Source organism: Manacus vitellinus, unplaced genomic scaffold (assembly GCF_001715985.3).
Source record: "Manacus vitellinus isolate BGI_N305 unplaced genomic scaffold, ASM171598v3 scaffold_23_pilon, whole genome shotgun sequence".
Lineage (NCBI taxonomy): Eukaryota > Metazoa > Chordata > Aves > Passeriformes > Pipridae > Manacus > Manacus vitellinus.
The window spans coordinates 10,734,730-10,757,336 of NW_021939718.1; the positions used below are offsets into that span (position 1 = coordinate 10,734,730).

The 22,607-nt window shown below is 37.2% G+C and overlaps 1 protein-coding gene across 1 annotated transcript in view; it reads left to right on the top strand.

Moving 5' to 3' along the window:
- Positions 1 to 22,607, top strand: part of EDIL3 (EGF like repeats and discoidin domains 3) — a 224,243-nt gene that overhangs the window by 73,188 nt on the left and 128,448 nt on the right. The window contains exon 3 of the mRNA XM_008923074.2: positions 19,177 to 19,206. Within this exon, the coding sequence (XP_008921322.1) occupies positions 19,177 to 19,206 (30 nt within the window). The remainder of the gene's footprint in view (positions 1 to 19,176; positions 19,207 to 22,607) is intronic.

The following is a 22,607-nucleotide window of genomic DNA, read 5'->3' on the forward strand; positions in this document are numbered from 1 at the left end:
ATGGATCAAATCTCTTCTCCCTCCAAATAAAAGTCCAGGAGGGAAGAAGGAAGAGATCCTTTCCACTCTCAGAGCAGCAGTGTCTCTAGGGCAGCAGTCTCTCTCTCTCTCCCATGCAGCAGCTGTGGCTGGATTTTTTATCATTACACAGGAGGGAGACCTCCAAGCCCCTCTCAGCCCTTTGACTCCAGGTGAGGGTCTTTCTCTTCCGTGGACAAAGGTTACTTCACCAGAAGTCTTTGTGACGGTCCTTATCCTCAGGGGATTCAAACTCCCTTGCAGAGCTCCCGTGCTCTGATCTTAGGCTGCTAGCTTAGCAGCAACAGGGGGGGCAAAACCCTCCTCTGCATTCCGTTCTGGCCATCCCGGTCCAGCTCCAGGATGGAGCTTCTCAGCTCCTCTCTCTGCAGTGCATGCTGCATTTTAGGACTTCCATCCAGTAGGAGTCCACCCCCTCCACTTTAGGAGGGATCTCAAAAGGAGTTTGGGGGTTTTGGTTTTCAGTTCTTACCCCACAACTTTGTCCATAGAGATTAGTTCTGCTCTGTGCCAGCTCTCTTTCTCTCTCTCTCTCCTTGCAGGAGTTCTCTCTGTGTTGCTGCATGCCTGTCTTTGCTGCTTATTCTTATCTCTTCTGGCTCTCTGCCATAGCCTCTGGTCAGTGTAGTTTCTGCCACTGCTCCTTCTGCCCACTCACAGTGGAGAAAACTCCTTCAGCTTTCTAGCTACAGGTACTTAGCCCAGCCTAACACTGTTCCAAGTCCCTGTAGCCCCCCAGCCTCCGGCTGGGGGGGGCATAGCCCCTTCTCCTGGTGGCTTTACAAGATGGCCACAAGGGGGGCTCCTGCCCCTTCTCCTCATGGCTTTACAAGATGGCCACTGTCCTCCAACAACTGCTACAACTACCTTCTTTTCCAGTCTGTGTGGTATGTTTATATTTTGCAGAAGCGCTCATTGTCTCAACCCTAAGGGACACCACCCCCTGGGGGGTTACCATTTTATAACTCGAGGGGGAAAACTGTTTTTTCCCCCACCACAGTGATGAATTAAGGAAATATTTCTTTGATCCTAAAAACAAATGCAATAGTTCATAAATCCTTTTTATTTTCTCCAGTAACAAAAATACTTATGTTCAGAAGTAGGAGAATGAGAGTGCCCAAATGTTTCTCTGAATAAATTTAGCATTTCTAACCGGGAAAAGTTTCTATGAGTATCGCAGAAATTTCTTTTCAGGGTATAACTGTGTGATCTGATGCCTTCCTATGCTTATTACTTTTTGATTTAAAATCTCTGTTAAGTCATTTGCTTAAGAGTCTTTGCTGTTCATCATCCAGATGCAAAATTCCTTTAAGCATTTAAAACAGTGTAGAATAATTTATCTACTCTCTTTTTTTTTTTTCCTGTGCAGTTCCAGCATACTAAATGATTTTTATTTTAGATTTTAAACTGGAATATATACAACTAGTATTATCTTGAACAAACATACCTTATTCTTAAGTATGCTGAAGAATGAGAACTGTTGGTTGAAGTGAGCACAACTCTGAATGTACAAGAATTGAGTGGCACACACCAAAAGAGTTTTTTACTTTTTTCAGCATATGATTCAGTTGTTCACAGAATACCATTTTACTTAGGTAAGGGAAATAACTAGATGTTTTAGTTCCTAATTGGTTTGGTTTGTTGTTTTTTTCTTTTTTCTTTATTTTTCTCTTCCCAATATAAGTATAATCACAGGACCTGCATAATAAGTTTGTGGGTTTACCTAGTAAATTAACCCGGATGGTTGTTTGGGGTGAAAAGACACTATGTGCCATGTGCTCATCTTCCTATACCCTCACGACTGCTGGATAATGAGGACCTAAGTGAAATGCTGACTATATGAAGCATATGAATAATTTAATTTAGAGATAATGGGAGTTTTTTAGGTTTTATCACAGATGTACAGCTTTCTCCAATTTGATGATGCTATAAAATAAGGTTTAAGAGTAATTAATTTATATTTATAGTATATTAGTGACCAAATTTATTAAGGCATCAGATTTTATGCTGAATTATGGTTGCAGAATGAGTATTTTACATGTACTACTTGAGCTGAACACCTGCTTGAGAATTGCTCTTGCACCATGAGTTAGAAGAGTAAACATTTTATTTCTTATGGTAGAAGAAAACAATCAATGAGATTGAAATTAGTATTTCAGCTGGTCCTCTGTGGTTATATGTGTAATATTAGAATACTGATTTGAGGTACAAACTTTCCAGTCATCCATACCATCTTCATTTTGATACCACTGTAAGTCAGGCCATTCTGAAGTCTGGAAAAGCATGTGCAAGGGGTGGTTGATTTGGACATAATCTTAGATTTTTTGTCTCTGAAACTAGGAAAAGAATGAGGTAGAATTTAGGTTTCATTATTTGGTGAAATCACACTTCAGATTCCTTGGTATTTATGATTCTATTCAGTTTATGTGTTGCTTCATGCATAATTGGTGCAAATATATGTAGTTTCACTCTTCTGATCTATGTTTTCAACAGAAATCTAATTCAAATATGCATGAACACAAGCAGGGTTTTGGTTTTAGAAATGGATGGGTACAAGACATGCATATACAATTTCTTTGTTTATCTGTCCGTATCCATGGACAGATAAATTACTGGTTGGGGTTGGAAGGGACCTTAAAGGTCATCTTATTTTATCTCCCTTCCATGGGCAGGGACACCTTCCACTAGTTGTTCCAAGCCCTGTCGAATCTGGCCTTGGACATTTCCAGGGATGGGGCAGCCACAGCTTCTCTGGGCAACCTATAGCAGGGCCTCACCACCCTTACAGCCAATAAATTCTTCCCTAATATCTAATCTGAACCCACTCTGTCAGTCTGAATCAATAGTCTCCCTCCATCTTTCATGTCAGTTCCTTTCAGGTACTGGAAGGTCACAATTAGGTCACCCCAAGGCCTTCTCTTCTCCAGGCTGAATAATCCCAATTCTCTCAGCCTTAATGATGTCCTACACTTATTTCCTAAGAAACTAACAGGGCTGGTCAAAATATCCTGGAATACTTGTGTTTGCCATACAAGCATTTTCTGCATAGACTATGGGATGCAAATGCTGAGACTTCAAATCCCCATGGATATGTTTCAAATATTGTGTTTCAATCTGAGTAATGCTTTTTTTATTTCTTTTAACCACCAAAAAGATCATGGGTTGCAGTTATTTATCCTGTGTAGCATTCCACTCTCTGGAAGGTAGGGTTGGGAGTGATACACCTGTGCATGGATTCAGAGCTTCAGAGGGAAAGTCCAGGATATCCGTAAATTCCTGAGTCCTTTCTCTAAATCCCAGCCAGTACCTTTTGTAGCTCCTCATAGCTTTGAACAGCAATAACTATTTGGCTTCTGTTGACTGTGTTTGCTCAACTGGTCTTTCTAGCTGCAAGTGTAGGGAAAATTAGAGAGAAAAGAACAGCTGCTGCTGTGGTAACTGCCTTAGAATTAATTTTTCTTCTAAACATACTTAGCAGTTTTCATGGAGTCTGGTACCTTTCATGATGTAAACAGAAACAAGAGAGAAGTTCCTCATTTGTAGGAAATGCCTTGGTCTCATTTCCAGCCTAGTCTGGAAGCAACTTCAGCTTTAAATGCATATTTATTGCTATGAATCAACAATTAATGTGTTTTATAAACCAGACCAACAAAAAAACCCCACAAAAAAGTAAGATAAAAAGAGTGTGTTAGTCCCCAGACTGTCAGATGTATTGTAGCAAAAGCCATCAATGGGGAAGTGCCAAGAAAGGAAGATCCTGAGGAAAAGGTAAGATGTTATTAGAAATGTACCAGAACAGAAGAACTGAGATCTCCTATGTCCAGTTCTTCTAGGTTGTGATAGTAACATATATATTCATTAGAAAATGTTTGTTTCCTAGTTTATTTATCTCTTAAAGTAACTAGAGATTTAGAAAGGGTGAAAAGCTCAGTTCCAACAGCTTGCACTTAATTAAGATGACAACCTAAAGTGAGTACTATAGGGCTCAGTAGAATATACTTGTCTAAGTATTAATGTTGTTTAAAAGGCACCATAATACCTGAACCATGCCATTTTCAGATCTTCAAAACCATTTTTTTGTATTCAGTTCTCCACACAAAAAACCCAGTTCTTATGGTAGATGAGTCCTTCCTTTACATTAACCAGTTTTCTCATGTTGGGACAATATGAACTAAAAACGTTCCTATTGAGGCGGAGTTTTCATCGTTAGTAAGGAATCTGAGCTACACAGATACACTTGAGAAAAGGTTCTGAGGAGTTGCTGCAGCCCTGTGTTAGTACAAGATCTGCATAGGCACAGGCAGTGATGAGATCAAGGCTTGTAACAGGATCATGATTGTGGATCAAGATTAAAGCCCCAAAAAACCAGGAAGAAAAACATTTTTAAGAGGTCAATCTCAGTGTATTATATTCCTGTTATCTAGAAATATAAAGTAGCATAACCAGTTCTGGCAAATTCAATTTGAATTGACAACAAATTTTATTTTTTAAACAAAAAACATTCTTGAAGGTGTTCCTTAGTTTCTCCATTTGCAAGAGGAGGGCAGTAAGGGTGTGAAAAAACATGAAGATAGAGACATGTCAACATATTTAAGTACAAATATGCTCTTGCTGGAATTGAGAAAAAGAGGCATGTCTTGATTAAAAATTCCTATTACTTTCCTCACCTTCTTAGGCAGGTCAACTTTTTAATCATCCTCTAATGAGGACAGAATTTGGTCCTTTAAGATTAATTTTTGCAGATGAGAAAACTGTCAGTGTCACTTGATTTATTCAAAAATATGACTGAATGGGCTGTAATTTATAAGGGGAACAATGACAGTCATAAAAAAGAAAATATTTAATTTTAGCTTCTGTTTTTTCTGGCATGAAATAAGAAACATCTGCAGGAGTCATTAGCTTGTAACTGAACAATACATTAGCCTAAGTCTGCAACAAAAACGAGCAGTGGATTAACTTTGTCCTCACTAGTGGTGTCTTTGGGGTCAGCCTTGGTTACATTAAAACAACATATCCTGACCAATGCAACATAAACAAAGTAAATAAATATATCAGGTCCTTCTGAAACATCAGTATGTTCATCACTTGCCCTTTCAGGGTGGAAGAAGGGACCTAAACACTTCCAAAGAATCAGTAATTCAAGATGAAATAGAATAGTTACATTTTGAGTATTGCAGCTGAATATATGAATGCCCAAAGACCATGAAATAAAAAGTTTACTAAAATAAAGAGTGTGAATATTAAACTAACAGGCTATGAATCTTGATACTGCTTAGAACTGGGATGTGTTAAGCATTTCTTTCATGCATCTCACAGTTAAATAGAGAAAGAATTAAATTATACAGTTTTTCTCTGGCCTTGCAGAAACCAAACTGATAGAAATACTTTAGGAGAAATATCTGATCCTTGCTTAGCAAAAATATATACTAAAACTACAATAATCTAGTTAATCAGCATTGAATTAAATGGGGTATTTTTTATACAATTTCATTTTCCACTGAATTTGATTTCATACTCTGTAACAAATAGTGTTGCATCTGTTTCTCATGAACTTTGTTCATTCAAAAGTGGTCCATAGTGGCTGCACTGTCTTGCTTTGACTTGACAGCCCTAAATCTCAGCCCTGTTTGTTGCCTTTCTTTGCAAAGTTTCTTGTCTACTTCAGCTTTGTAGGGCTGATTGTTCTGTGAGACATGTGGTGTTGGCAGAAGCCTTTGCCCAAGAAGAAAACTACATTTTCTTTGCTAAAGTCACTTATCTTGGTGTGACAGGTCTACCTGGAACCTGAGAAGTCTATAGGTGAAGTGGGGGTGGGGATGGGACTTGTGGGTCAAAACTCAATAAATCTACTTTGTTTGCACCTTTACAGTCTTCACAACCATATTTGAATAGTAAAGAGACAATTTAGCTTTATAAACATTGGATTTTTTTTTTTATGTCATTACCCAGTGTGGCAACAGTCTGTCTGGTGAGAACTGGAGCAGCAAAGAGGATGTGATTAATAGAAAACCAGAGTGCAGTACAGTGAAACATAACAGCAAGGGCCTACCTGGTGAGATCAAAGTGATGAAGGGAACCTGAATAAAAGGCATCAAAACAACCTAATAAAGCAGCTCAGCAGCATCACAAGAGAAGGGGAGGGAACTGATTCCACAGCTCAAAAGAAACTCCAGGAAAATTAAGTTTCTTGTGGTTTAGTAAGTGGTGTGAGTGATCTGTAGGATTGTGTCGTCTGCAGGACTGTGTCGTCTGCAGGACCACAAATTTCCACTCTTTGGGAGTACAGAAAACTCTTAGGCTGCAGATGGGTTCCCAAACCCTTTGTCAGGGCAAAATGGTGATAGAGGGGCTGAAAATACAGGTGCCATTCTTCAGGGAAAGAAGAACAAGTTAAAAAAAATCATAAAAAATAATCTATGTGCCCCTTAACAGGTGTTCACGGTTCATTATTCACAAGCATGCCACTTGAATAGAATTAAATTTCTGACTGGCTCTGAGGATTCATCAACATTAGGACCAGAATAGGGCCATTAGGAATTGCAGTTTGACCTCTGTAAATCCCAGAATGTCATCACACCCAAATATTGCTGCAGGCAGCCCAAAGAGCCCAATAAAGATTCGCTTTCTCAGAGAACTTACAAATGGGATACACCCAGAAAGAAGAGAGGATTTCAGAGTAGGGAGTTTGATGAGGTGAGAGAAGCCCAACTGAAATAGCTGTTAGTCTCTACTCTAAAAATAACTGGAAAATTGTTTAGATTATGCATATTTCAGAGTATTTTTTTCCCTGACCCTTTATATGGCTACCACTGTGGTACAATATACAGTTACAACTTCATGTAGAGAAGTCACTTCATATGTTGAGGTGGATGTCTCCAATTTACTGAACTTTGTTATCTTTGCCAGCATAATATGTTAAAAAAAAAAAGGGGCAGCTTTTCAGCATGGTGTTTATTTTCTATATATAAATTCTGCCCAGGTGCTGCTCTGTTTGTGTTTTCATCACCTGAGTGACAGAATTCTCTACCCCTTATTTCTTATTATATCTAGTGTTTCCTGTTCTGGCAACATTTGTCTTTAATTTTTTTTTTCTTCAGTATTTTCAAGCTTCTGCTGAAATGTAGACACAGGAACTGGTTACTTTAATACAGTCTGGTTTAGCAGCATGATAGGAAACACCAAAATAATTTTATGTGTTCATTTTTAAAACCAAATATTAGCAATGGCTGTTATCCACTTATTATAGTGTGCCCCAAATGAAATTGGATGAGAAATTTTAATTTCTCCAGTACCATTGAGCATCTTCAACCCATAAGTATAATTTTATTGCAGAATAGCAGCAGGTGACAGGCTCATACTTCTGAGTGGTGATGCAGACTACATGATGTGTATGGAAAGCTGATTAGAATTATCCTTTAAAGGCTTCAGGGAGACTAAGAAAGGCAAAAGAACTTTAGAAGGTGAAGAAGAAGAAATATGGCCAGAAAGCATTTTGATTTTGTTGTTTCCTTGTTTCTAGTTTGCTGGTTCAGTTTCTAGTGTATAACATGGATCTACTATTAACATATTTCCTCCTTAATGTTATTAGGAAGGAAACATCATCTGCTATTCCTTGGTTTTTACCAAGTTGCTCAGTCCCCTGTCACTTTTTAAGTTGCCTGATAAATCAGGTATAAGATTATCAGAAGAAAAAGAAAGCTCATTAATTTGAGCTGAGGAAGACAGAAGCTTCTGGCAGTTAAAAAAAAAAAGGAAAAAAAAAAGAATCCCTCTCCTGTGACCTAACTGACCAGGCTGATGCACAGTAGCCAAACACAGACCAGCAACTACAAGACCTCACCCAAATTTGTGGGGCCACAGATGAAACAAAGATTGAAGATGTTTTGGAAAACAACTAGAAAGAACCTCACAAATCTCTTTGCTCATTGAGGTTTGTGTTTCATGTGGCAAAATTGTAGCAAAATTTACATTTACATCATTTTCTGCTGGGAAAACTTGACCTAATTACAGAGGAATTAATTATCCTGGAGCTGTAAGCTCAAATTTTGTCCCAGCTAGACTACACTTTAGTGATATCAGTGGATATCTGCAATATATAGGTCTTAATTGTCTGTCCCTGAGTGGTGTGAGGGGACATTTGAATAATTCTCAAACTGCAAGATAGTACAGTAAAAGAAACACAGCCAGTGGAAGGTAAATATAAATGTGTATTTTACTGATTTATTCCAGGTCAGCAGGAGACAATAAATTCAGTCAGTCACTTTTGCATTTATGAAATGGATCTTATGTAAAGAGCTTTGTGTGGCACAAAGAATCAAGAAGAAGATACATAAGGGGAGGAAATTCAGTCAAATACTGGCTATTTTGCTTTAGCAATAAGACACTTTGCTCTTTCAGCCTACACAGAGTAGGAGTATTTGCTTCTATCTAAGTTATGTGCATGTATTTTTTTAAATCTATACCATGTCATTGTGTCTTTTTAATGCAGAGTCATGGATAAAATTCACTAGATTACAACATGGAATATTTATGAAGCAGAAGGATTTGCTCACCAGATGAATATTTCATGACTACTATATTTTATGTCTTATTTCTTCAACATATCTTGTACTTAGTCACAATAATCTTCAATGTAGAGTGTGATTGCAGAATGCTGCACATAGTGATTAACACAGACTTTAAAATACATGGTTTAAGGTAAATTTTAATATTCTAATTTTATATTCTAATGCATTTTCTTAAGAGGATTATTTTCTGTTGGGTGAAGTCATCATAAAATTCCTGGTGAAAAAAGGTTTTGGAGGGGGGAAAAATTAGTGTTGTTTGGGATTAGTTTTTGACTTTTTGTCTTTAATTTAAGTATTCGTTAGATTTAAATAACTCCACTGACTTAGTAAGTCAGTATTTCGTGTTAACATTAAAAATGCTGTATAAAGTTGAGCAATTGACAATGCAATAAAATTGCATCTGTTAGCATTTAGATCACCCATCTCTGAACCTGAACTTTTCTTTGCATGAATATTAACTGGAAAATGCCACAGGGGCCATGCAAATTATTCATACGTTCATGTTAAATTCAGAAGGAATTTTTAACTTTAAAAACAAAACATATCTTTGACCTAAAAAGTAACAGAAGAAAAGTTTACCATAAAAATTTAGGAAAATATTTAGGAAAATATATTACTGAATTTCCCTTTAATTTTTGTGAGACAGTGTTTGTTGATGCCTAATTTTAAATTTTTTTAAAAAATATTCCAAGTGTTAAAAAATGGTCAAATTTTTATTTTGTTTCTTGAAAGGATTGAAATTAAGATGAGATGTTTCACTACAAGCATGGAAATTTTTGATTGATCCAAATACAAATAATTTCACTTCTGCTTAATATATGCTGGTTTATATATATACATATATATAAATATATATATAGATAAATAGGGGGAAAAAACCAGAAAAACAAAAAACAAAAGGTTATTCTTCAGGTTCTGTCTTGAAGCAGTTAATGATGGAGAAGAAAAGCTAGTAATTTCTTTTTTGTTAGTGTACCTAATTGTAATGAAAATCAATCCAGTTCCATTCCAGGTTTTCTTAAATATGTGATATCTGCCTGTCATTTTCCCAGATCTCCAGTATCACACACTTAGAGCACTTAAATGTATTTCCTTTGAATGTTAGAGATTATTCCATCACTGTATTTATAATTAGTCATTTAAATGTAGCATATTTCAATAATCATAGAATCAGAGAATGGTTTGGGTTGCAAGAGACCTTAAAGCTCATCCATTTCCAACTCCCTGCCTGTCCAGCACTTTGACAGCCCAACAAAAAAGTGCCACGTCAGCAGATAAGAGGTAAGATTATGGGTCTTCATAGAATCACAGAATTATCAAGGTTGGAAAAGATCTCCAGTATCATCAAGCCTGATCTATTACTGAACACCACCATGCCCACTAAACACAGCACTAAGTCCACACCTACTGATTTTTTGAACACTTTCGGGGATGATGAGTCCACTTCTGTCCTGGGTTGCCTGTTCTGATGCTTAACCACTATTTTGGTGCAGAAATTTTTCATGATATCTAACCTTACCCTCCTTTGGTGCAACTTGAGGCCATTTCCCCTTTGACTTGCTTTTTGCCACCTGGTAAAGTTGCTTTGTACTCAGTGGTTCATCTTCCTTTGTGCATCCTGCATTTCCTGTATGCCTTTTTACGAAAACAAGGCATTACAGAATGCAGGAACAATGATAAAAGTGTTGATTGTAACTATTTTGACCTGAAATATCCCAAGTAAAAAGCATGTCCAACATCTCCAGTGCCAAGAACAGATTATAAGGGTGGCAATTGGCAATCCTTGTTTTTGTTGTGGGCTGCAGTGGAGATGGAGATGTGTGGAAGTACTCTAAGAGGTTTTACCATCTGTTTGCAGAAGGGAAGAGGGGAAAATGAAAAGGAATGAAAGACAGAATTTCAGCACAGCTCACCAAGAGCCCAACAGCTCTTATTTCTCTTGGCAGGAGGTGCTGGTTGGGAATGTTTCCGAAATGCATTCACCACAGAGGGTGCTGAGCATCCTTTGACAGCACAAAATCCTATACAGAAAATGAATAAATCTGCTCTGAGGAATGTATGGGAAAGTAGGGGTGAGGTGGATCTCAGAAAAATCCATATACTGGAGATGAAAAAAAAAAATCTTAAAAAAAAAATAAAAAGCTCAAAATCAATAGGCCTGACTCCTACATTAATGAAAACTGAAAGGCATGGAGGAGCACCAGAGTGCTGACTGATGACTGCTGAGAAAATGTTTCTTTCGGGGTGAATTCAGAGGCTGATAAACTGTTGACTTCTAGTGGCTTTATTCACTAAAACAAGAAAAATCAGTGTAAATTATCTTCACTTGTTCATGAGAAAAAGCCTTGAGTATTCAATTTTTAATTATTTTCTGAAAAATTAGGAATGGTATGTAGATAACAAGGGCTAGGAACATAGCATTTCTGAAAAAAATAAAGAAATCTCACACCTGGTGTGAATTTTTACCTCCTATCACAGTGTTATCTCTTGCCTTGTTTGCATATAGCAAAGTCATGTTAGTGTCAACAAAACGTCTCCTTTTCCACTTGTGTTTAGGCATGTTTCCCATTTGGAAATTTCTCTTTGTCGAATTAGAGTTGTCAGCAAAGAAGTTGGCGTGCTAAATGCACAGCAATTTGTACAACCTGCCTCAGGTTTAAAGTAAACACTCTTCATCAATCATATTTTAGGGCAGAACAGTGTGCTAGTTTTGGAGAGGTCCAGGTTCAGTAGACCTCTGCAGATATCCTTAGACAAATTGATATACGACCCATTGTCACTGTTGTTAACAGAGTTATGTGTTAATAAATTCTTTGAGATCTAGATAAGGGCAGTGTTTTATTGAAACTGGATATTATTGACACTGTTTTGCCACAGTCTACATCACACATATTTTTCAACACACATTTTTCAATACTAAGCAATAATGGATTCAGATGTATTTAGGTATTTATTGTGATTGTACTGGAGTTAAATATAAAACCAGTATTAGATGCAAAGGTCATACGATCTCCCTTTGTTTCTGTCCAATTAAAAGAGTTTGAAGTGAATACTGGTGTGTCTGTTATTCCTCAAATGTATTCCAGTCCCCAAACTTTGCCTTAGCAATGAAAATACTGTTATTAATTTGAAAATATCTGCTTTGCTTTTCTTACACCAGGACTCAAGTCTTCTCTTTGCCATGTCTGTTCATGCCCTGTACTTTTATGGTGGGGTATTTTTTCATTCCTGAAGTCACCAAAAAACGATTAAAAACACACACTGCATCAGAGCATTATGTCTCCCTGCATGGGACTCCTTAGACACCACATCTCTCATTTTACCTGCCATCTGCTCCTTTGAATTCTCCTCTTGACACAATATGCAATTTACAGTTGAAGTTTCCCATGATGAATGTTGTGTTGCATGGAAATCACCTTGGTTAAGCAGAATGCAGGCCCTCAGTCATGCTGAACAGAGTACTACAGACTTGGATTTAGGGGAAAAAAAAGAAATTAATTCCTTTGTAGGGCCTGTGAATGAAGTGAGTAATTTGCACTGAGAACTGTATGTCCTTGATTCTATGCAGTTTTATTTATTATGCTGTATTTTCTATGAAACAGTGACTATTAAGTGCTTTTCATTTTGTCTGGTTGCAATCTAAAGGCTTTTCATATCATGACTCAATGATCTTAGAGGTCTTTCCCAGTCTTAAGGATTCTGTGATAAAGTTGTGGCCTTCTAGTTGGTTTATATAGCTTCATTCCCCAGAAAGGACGGCAGAACTATCTTTACAACTGGCAAAATCCCTGAAATCACTGAAAGTTGCAGGATACGTATTTATCCTGAAATCTTAGTATTTGAAATCCACTGGGTTTTCCTGTGTGTTTATTGAACTTCTCAGTTATGTATTCCCAAGAGGCAAGATGGGCAGTCTAGGTGCAATTCGTTGGCAGCAGGACAGATGGTTGAAGTCATTCTGGGGTGAAATAAGAACAGATAGTGTCACAGAAAGTTCAGGCATTAAAGCTGGCATCTGATGTTAAGGGCTGCAGGTTTATTTAACTGCAATTTTCTGATTCACTTTGAGCATTTTTTTCTTGTCTTTTAACTTATACTGTTGGATGTTGGATATTGGAGGATCAAGTGGTGCGGTAGTAAGCACTTGGGTACAGATCAAGTCTTCAGTGAGAGAGCTAATCCAGAGTCTAACACCAGTCAATAACCAGACTCAAACACTCTGTGAGCATCTGAGTGGGGATTTTATGGTATTTTTTTTCCCAAGTGGGAGAATATCCATAAAATAAAAAAAAATATTATCATCATTATTACTTTGCAGTGTGGTATATGATGTTACTTTAAAATTCTCCATTCATATAAGAATAGCTAGTAAAATTTTCCCTAAAACACACAAAAACAATAAAGAGAGGAAAAGCTTCAGGCAACTGACTGAAATGTGAAAATATAAAATTGCTTGACTTGAAAGGTAAAGCTTTCTATGTATAACTAAGGGTATATCTCAGGTAGGTTTTCACATCCATAAGTGTAACAGACACTAGCAGGTACCTACTTCCATAAGTATATTTTGCTACCTTTTTTAGCATTTAATTTTAAGACCATGCATTTGATTGATGGAGAATGTTCTTCGGCATTTAAAGAAACAAAAATTACTGTACACTGATTTATAGTCTTATTCATTCAGCTATCTGAGTACACTCATTTTGGGGTGTAGAAGTTCTAGGACACTTTCTCATTACACTCTCCTCTCTTTTGTGACATTCACATCTTCTCACACACAGCATATGTGTGTGAGTCTGTGTAAAACTGTGTGATATTTCAAGTCATGGCAGACTACTCCTGGCTTCAGAATTACAACTTTTAGTAGTATCATGTCTTTGGCAGCACATGAATCCTTGGCAAGAACTGCAACTGACTAAGAACTCAGGAATTGCTTTTAAGCTAAATATTTTTTTACACTCTTTTCCTTATGAAGGCCATCCTGCCAAATAGTAGGCTCAGGGGGCCACTCCACTGACTGCCTTGTTCTACAGGGGTGTAAACATGAACGCACTTACAAAAAAAAATCATTATCTAATCTTGTTTTCTGCAAAATGCAGACTTTCACCTAAATAAACCTTTTATTTCATGTTTAAACATGTCCTCATTCAGCACAGGGCCTCAATGCTTAGAAAAAAAACGAAGACTAATGAGAATGAATTAGACTCCCGTGTTGGCTTTTCTAACACTGTCATTTTAAGATATTAGTATTCTAGATTTTAATAATACCTGAAGTTTTGCTCAGATACCAACTTCTTATTAAAAATTTTATTTTTTGAAATAAAACAATGAAGAAAGAGTAAGTTTTTCATAGGCTTTGAGTTGATGTAAACCCATGAAGAGTGATACAATTCCTCTACTAAGCTCCACAGGCCTAATTAGAATTTCTTAATTAATATACGTGTTTTCCATAGAACATCTGTCACCCAGGCAGAGTTTTATCAGTTCATAGTGAGTTATCTGTCACATGCATTAGAGCAGTTCCTGGTGTGTTCTTCTCGCTTTGTTTTTATTTGTTTGGTTTTGTTGTTTTGTCATTTAGGTTTTGTCTAAGTTTAACGAAATTACAACTTTGAAATTAAGAGGCTTCAAGTGAAAGTGTGGAAAAGGAAGAGAACAGCTCCTTATTAACAAACTCAAATAAACAACAAATGGTGCAACCAAAACTTTCAAAAGAAACAAAACAAAGTCCTAATTGCCCAGAGAGGAAAGAAGCCCACAGCAAACCTGGGAGCTGAGGGTAAATTGTCCTCGGCAGCTCAATAGGTGCTCGCAGCCATGTGAGCAACCAGCATGGAAAGGGTTCTTCTTCCCACAGGCGCAGTTTCACTTCAGGCGCTGATAATGCAGCCCCAGGGGAAGGTTACCTTGCTCTGAGATGCGTCTTCAGGTCTCTCTCTCAGTCGATCTCCACGGGGTATCCAGCAGGGAAAAGGAAAAAAAAAAACAAACTTCCCCTCAGGGAAAAAAAAGGAGGCGGCCCCTCTCCTAACTCTCCCCATCCTGGAAGAAACAGACTGAGGGGAGAGGGAGCAACACCAGGAAAAAATTCCAGCATCTATTGTCAAACCTATGACAGGTTTTTGGTTTTGGTTTGGTTTGGGATGGGTTAGGTTTTTTTGGTCTATTTTTTGGGGACTTTTGTGTGTATTTTTTGTTTCATTTTATTTTGTTTCTCAAGCATAATTGCAAACACAACCTGGCCAGCTGAAGACAACCCTGTTCCAAGGCCCTCTGAATGCTGTAGCTTGTCAAATGGGGAGCAAGTGACAAGACAGTCTTGTTAAACACATATTTTCAATGAAACATCTGTAGCAGTAAAATCACACCTTTAATGACTGATGTTGAATCCTTATAGGAAGTCAATCAAGTCAGTCTTTCTGGCATTGCAGGACCCCTGAGATTCTGAGATTTGATGATGAGCAACATATAATTCATTTTCGATGTCACATTCTGAAAAATGTTACTTGTTCTTGGATCTTGCTGTTCATTTGGGTAATATTATAGAGCTCTTGCATAGACTTCCCCATAGAGATAGTACCATATATCTAAGTTTATTCTTTTATATAGGAGACTTACATTTTATTTGAATGCTAAAGGCAAACATATTTCACATTAATATAAAATTAACGTAAACTTCAATATAATACAAAACTAATGTAATATGTCATAAGATATAACATAGTACAGGAGGATGTTATTAGTGCTTCAAATTTCTTTTTTTTTTTTCCCAGGCCCATCAAGGCTTCTACCACAGTAAGAGAAATAATCAGGAATCTGGCATAGATATTCAGATACTACTCAAGCATTGCTTTCCTGTATTATCTCTCTTAAGCTAATGTTGGGTGATACGTGTCCTGGTATAGGCTTTGCAAACTTGCCCATGTCTTCATGGCTTTTTTCCTCTCACTAATGTCATGCAGTATTATTCACCTCCAAGGAAAAAAAGATCAGCTTTTCCCAAGTGAAAATCAGATTTTCCCTAAGAAGATAAAATCTAATGTTTCTGCTGCCATATGTCTTATTATATTTTGTCAATGATGCATTAAAAGGGGAAGAAATATGCTGTCAAAAATGCATTGAAGCTTCAGAGAAGTTTACATTTTAAGGTCACGCAGTGCTGTTATGAGACTTGATGATGCCTGTGACTGTTTGGGGCACTTTTTTATTAAATAAGTGGCTACTCTGTGTGAATCTCACCTCTCTGAGGTCAAGAGGAAAACACCAGGCTGATGGGGATCCACCACCCACCACAGTGAATCACTAGCCTGTGCCATCCCACTTGCTCAAGGCAGTTCCAGCTTACTCCCTCTCCACTCCTCTGGAACAAGTAAAAAGTAAAATACAAATAATTACTACGGAGATGAATAGCTTTTAAAAGTAACTTAATGCTTTAAATCACTGCTGATGGAAAAAAAAAGGTAATGTTGTGTAGGAAATTTTTGGTGTGGTAGTTTAATATATTTCCTTAACGAATGGAAAACAAAGTGCTGACATTGCATTTGAACTGGTATGGTATAACAAAAGCGGTGTATTCTCTGAGCATTCAATAGCTTTCTGAAGGCTGTTTTTTTAAACACAGTTTCTAAAGCTATGGGAGGTGAAAATATCCTGTCACATAAAGCAAGAGATTAAGTTAATTTGATTTTTTATAAAAGTTTGTATGAAGTATGAACAAGTTCATAACTGCGTTTTCATATCTGATTTTGATATCCATATTTAATTTCTGTCTGGAGTTAAGAAATACAATATTGACAAGAGAACTAGGGCTTTTGCAAAAGCAGTTCTCAGCAGCTCAGACAAGAAAAGAACATAACCTATTCCTGAAAGACCTCAAACCAACAATCAAATAGCCAATATTAATTAAATAAAAAGAAAAGTGACATTATTTGCTTAGCTGTCTTAGCATCTGAGCAATTTATTCAGCTGAGATTGAACTATACTGTTTTATTTAGATGTGTACCTAATCACAGAGTGGTCCCTCTGAAACAACCATCACAGTAGTAACAGAATTCAGCTTTGAATTGCTAATGCTGGTTTTCATCCCGAAAATTAAGTCTAAGAATATTATTCAAATAGTGGTCTGAAGAAAATGGTTCCTGGAATGAATATTCTTTGTATAATTAGGCAGTTTTGTTTAACCAGTTTTAATACACAGTCTCTAGTAGTTTGAATTATTTGCTGTTCAAGCAGCAGTAGAGCTTGCAGCTAATACAGATTTGGAGCATTTGTAAAATTTAATTATGGAACTTCCAACTTTCATGTTCTGTTCTGTTCTGTTTGTGTAGTCCTCCCTTCCAGTGGCACCTTGACAAATTACAACCTACTTTATTTACTTAGTTTGTAGTTTGTTTATTTGTGGGTGAACGCCAGGATTACAAAACCTGAAAAGAGCGACTTTAGGGTCCATCACAGTGGCAGCTCCCTGGGACCGAGCAAAGCAGAAAAACAACCACTACTTGTGTTTTATTGTATGGTCTTTCCCTGAGTTATGTATTTCCCTGTTCCGCGTGGCCCCCTCCCCCACTTGGAACCATATTGTCTCCTCTCCCCAAATACAGCCCTGCCTCTGCTCAAACAGGATTGGCCGTCTCCCCAATCCTGAGCTTATTATGGGACCTCGGTCCTTCCTGTTTCCCCTATTGCTTAGTGGAGCCCTCAAGTCACTCCCTTTCCCCCGGACCGTGGCCCAATCACATTCCTCCTTCTAGCCCTCCCCCCAAGACGATATAAACTGTGGGACTTCCGAATAAAGGACTTTTTGCCCTGGAACCCAGAGAAGGAACTTGGTCACTCTTTCCTCCTGCCAAGAGGAACAGCGTGGCCAAGATTAATCTGAAGAACCACGGGCAGGGAGTTGGCTGCAATCGAATTCTGTTATTTATTTACTTCAGATTCTGTTGTTCTGAGATTCAAATATTCAGGTGTGGAGGTTTTTTGTTTGTTTGTTCTGTGTCTGTGTAATCGGTTGTCATGTTGTTGAATTAAAGATTATCTGATTGGTTTTATTTAAAAACAGTAGGACAGTATTTTTCCTTCTTTCTTGAATTGTCTTGAAACTCTACTACCACAAACAGATTTTACTTAAATTCAGCAGTTACACAGTAAAAAAAAACTTGCTGAAAGCTTAATGCGATCTTTACATACACTGCATAACGGATTAATCTAGTTTCCGAATACACATTCAAACATTAAATAAGGAGTTACAAAAGCGAAGACTTAGCTAAGCGTCCTGTTTAAGGCATTTTAGATTATGTACTTCATAATGCTGTGTTGTTGTGTACCCTTCTTCATGGTTTATCTGAACACCAAGCTTTAGAAATAAAAATCACCTATTTGTCTCAGCTAGAGACAAGATGCTTGGCTGGTGCTTTAGACAGTAATTCATGATTTTGTCTTGATTAGACTTGACAGTCCACAAAAGGACACCATACTACTCTGCATTAGGAATAACTGATGTGTTCAGTGTTAGTCACCTCATACAGTTGCATTTATAGAATATTGTACTGAATTAACCAAGATTTATTGCTGGCCTCAAACACAGTTGACAAATTCTCACTAAAAAGAGGGAAGGTCTTCCTGATCCTGTCCTGGTTCCTCTCTGCAAAATAGATGGGGGTGACAGTGAAGGAAAATAAATGAGTTTACCAAGCATTGTGCTGGTCTTTGAGAAAATGTTTGAAATCTTTATCCATGCCAAGTGCAAGCTTGAGGGCTGTCAGGATGGGTCAGTGTTTGTCATGGCTGTGGGAGTATGGTTTGAACTGATTCTGCAAGAAATCAAGGAGAAGGAGCTTCCATTGCCACTGGTACAAGGTGTTTGTTAAAAGAGAAGAAAAAATAAAAGTATGGATGCATGTGTTTAATATCTCAGCCTCTATATCTTATCTATGGAGAGTTGTCTCACCTCCAGGTTCTCTCACAGTATCCAAGTGAGAAACACTTGAACGTGGCTTTTGTTGTCACAGAGAAATTTGCAAGACTGTGAAAAGAATGTTTTTGTGATGCATGTGTACACAAAACATCCTGACTACAGGAAGGAAAAGAACTCAGTCACTGACCTACTTTTAAAATGCAGTTTTACTGTGAACGTGCTTGTTCCCTTCTTTTGAATGTGCTGGTTATAGATAGTTATCTATCCATAAGAGGGAAAGGTGAAGATATGGATTTTTATCACTTTCCCCAGACAGCTAGAATGGAGAGTCCAGTGGGTAACTGTGTCCCTGACACACACACACCCACCTCAAAACTGCCGCTTTTGCTCCCTAACTACTCAATTTCAGAATCAGTAATTCATTGCTGTCACCACCCCATCGTGGTTGCCAAGGACCTGAAGGGAACAGAAGGGGTGTGGAATGGAGAGAATAAATTTTTTTATAATACCTACTTATATTAAAAAATGTAAATAATATAACAATTAAAACTATAGGATTTCTTCATTTGTATTTCTCTCTCTCTCTCTTTTCTTCCTGTCTCTTCCCTTCCCCTTCCTTGTCCCTGCCACCCTTTCCATCCCTGATGCCTTTCTGCACAGCCTCAATTGAAGAGGAACCAACCTCATCAGGTATGAATAATTTATATTACATCTGGCTCACAGTAAACATTTCTTGAGAAGCACCTTGTAAACCATTTTGAACAGGTTTACTTCATGTATAACACGCTTAATAGACATATCAGATTTGGGTTCTTTCTTTTTCTGTCTGGTCCCACTTCCTTTTGTCTTTTTTCCCCTCAATTTGAGAAGAGCAGGAGATATTCTCCTCCAGTAGCCATTAAAAATCTTTTCAACTTCCTTCCTTTTTGTCTCTTCTTTGGTTAAGATGGCATATTCGCTGGGCTTCAGAGAGCAAAACAGGTCAAAGGCAATCAGGAATTAAAAAAAAAAAAACCAAGCAGGTTTTTTGTTTTGTTTTGCTTGTGGGTTTTTCTTGTTTGATTGGTTGGTGGGTTGGGGTTTTTTTGTTTGGCATTTTTTGTTTTATTTTCTAGCGTTAGTTTTTCACCTGTCTTTATCCTGGGGAAACTCAACCATCTGCATGACCCCTCAAAACTGACATCCTTAAAAGATAATAGGGAAAAAAACAGTGAGGGAGGAGAAGGACAGCAGATGCAGGAGCATCCTGCTCAAAGAAAACATTCTCCAAATGATGGCTTGGGTATCTGCTCAGAGAACTTTTATTTCCATTGACAAGCTGCCAAGGAGTGGGAATGGTTACCATCAAAGCCATAAAAATTAGTTTAGGAGCTCCTCAAGACTCACAAACATGTAGTGTTTATTCTAGAGTGAAGATTTACTATTTCTAATTAATTGGCAATCCATTAGCTGGGGAGTATTTAAAGGAAAAAAGAAGACAATGCACCAAACAAGAATGCCACTGAGCAGCTTAACTGTACAAACTCGGTGAGTTAAAACATCAAATAAATGGGGAATCACTTTACAGTGGCTTGTTAAAAGAAGGAAAGGCCCCCAGAGGGCCAAAAGAGAAAAAGTAAGACAAGTGAATGAGGAGACGAAGATGGCAAGGAAGGACTGAACATTGTTTACATGCTAAGCTACAATGGGGGAGCAATATAAATAATTAGGGTAGAGCAGAGAATAATAAAGGACAGAGAGCAAAGCGAAGAGTAGAATATGAGAGAGGGAGAATAGTGAAGATTAGCACTGAATACAGAAAGAAGCAAAAGAGAGCTTTTAACACAAGTGTAGCAGAGGAATGAGCAGGAACCATGATTGAGATGAGAAAAAAAACGCTGTGAAACAGGGAAAGGGAGAATTTGGGGAAGAACTGAGGAGCACTAACACAACCCCATGGACCACACATTATAATTTCTGAGCATCAACTTTCAACTGTACATTTCTTGAGAGATCTGTCAGTCTTGAAATTTCTATGGAAAATATCTGAGTAGAAACCTATTGCAGCCGTTCAATAGAAGTGCCGGTCAAAAAAGGAGATGTTTTTACACAGGAAAGAGCAAAAAAACCCAGCCTTTTTTCCTTTATGGAGGTGATTTAAATGCACATACTTCTTAGAGTTGCTATGGTTGTGTGTTGTAAAGCCATCATTTCAGTTGTGATCAGTGGATCATCTCACGAAGGCATGGCCTCAGTCTCTGCATTTTGAACATCAGTGATGTTTTTCTGAAAGCCCATAACTGTGGGCTGACCAAGCTAACCAGACAGATCAGCTGAAAATGGGTAAATGGAGGGAAGTGGAATTCTTAAGACAGCCACTTGGATTCCACTACAGATATCATCTATTCTAGGAGATAAATTTATGAATAAAGTACAACCTAATATTAATTTCTGTCTTAAAATTTTAGAAACAGTACTAGCTCTTCAGATGCTTAATAATTTATAGTTTCTATTGATTTTGCTATTAGATGTTGCTGAGTTGAAAGTAACAGGTCAGTGCATTCTTACAGGATTGTTTTAACACAACTTCTCAATTTGTATTGACATTTACAAAACTGTGTGTTCTGCTTAAAGCACATTCCTCTTCCTCAGAGTAGAAAGGCAGCCATGCAGTCTGGAATTTGTAGGTATGCTGAAAAATAAATAAAAACTGCATCCAAAGCCTCATGCACTTACCTAGAGACTTCCACAGTAATTTCAGGGGGATGTACCTGGTACAGGCCGTTCTATCAAATACTAGATTTTGCTTTTTTCCAAAAGAAATTTTAAAAAAAGAGCAGAAAGTTTCCTCCAGTTTCTGAAATGTATCTGAGTATTATTCATACACATATTTTTCCAAACAATGCCTTTACTTATGACAGAACATGAGATGGGACAAATTGCAGCTAATAGCTTTATGAAGACTATGAATATTATTTCTGCATCTTATGAATATTATAAACTTTTAATTGACCTGTCATCAGGATCAAAACTAGAATTACTTTTCCTGTTTGATCAGAGGGGTAGAACAATGTTATTTTCCATACTCTGCTCTTTTGGATGGTGTCCAGCTGCTCTGACAACATCATCCAGGAGGAATCTTGTCGAAGTGAAGTTACTAAAATTTTACTCTGTGTTGCAGGCACTAGATTGAAGTTTACTATTGAAGGTTACTATTGAAGGTCACTAATCCTGTAATATTAAATGCCCTGTGTTTCTCTCTTTATAGAAATGATATTTCACAGGATATTTCCATCAGAATGCTTCAGTCTAATTAACTGTAATTATAACCCATCAAATGTGTTTCATCCAAGATGCTTTTTAACAAAAGATAAACAGAGGAGCTTTTCAGATGATCCTCACAGTTTCAACAAGGTTTTCCTTAGTATTTCTTCTGCATAAGCATTGGTCTAGACATCTTTTTCCATTGCAGTCTTTTACAGTGTGAGTTTAATATTGTTTTCAATTAATTTAGTTGTTGTAGAGGTTAAGGATTCAATATATAACAGAAACTTCTTTTTTGAAGACATTACTTAAAAATAATCCCTACAAAGACCTTGTGGCACAGTATGTAGGTGTATGTATGTGTATGGACAGCTGCATTGAATATCTCCAACCAGTTTATTTTTTCCCTTTAAAAATAATATGACTCTTCTACAATTCCCTGTGATATTTAATCTGTTCCCTTTTTATTTAGAATTTCAACTTTTATATAAAAGTTACTATAGCATGTCTTTCCTGAATAAGGAAATAACAAGGGATAATAGACAATCCCTTTTGAAACCCAACAAAAGCTGAAAATGCCTTGAGACTTCAACTGGAAAAATCTCTAGAATGAAGTCTAATTCAGAAAAGAAAATTAAAGGAATTTCAGAAAGGAATTAGAATGGAAAAGCACAGTACCAGAAGTTTCAGGATAAAAGTTGTACCAGACATAACACTTGAGAGTTATCAAAGTTGTGAAAAATAGATGTCTAAAAATTTTAAGTGCCCACTCTCCTTACTCTAGGAGCATGATATTAACCAATATCTGAAATCAAAATTACTTAAAAGTTATGTGTTTTGTTTGTTTC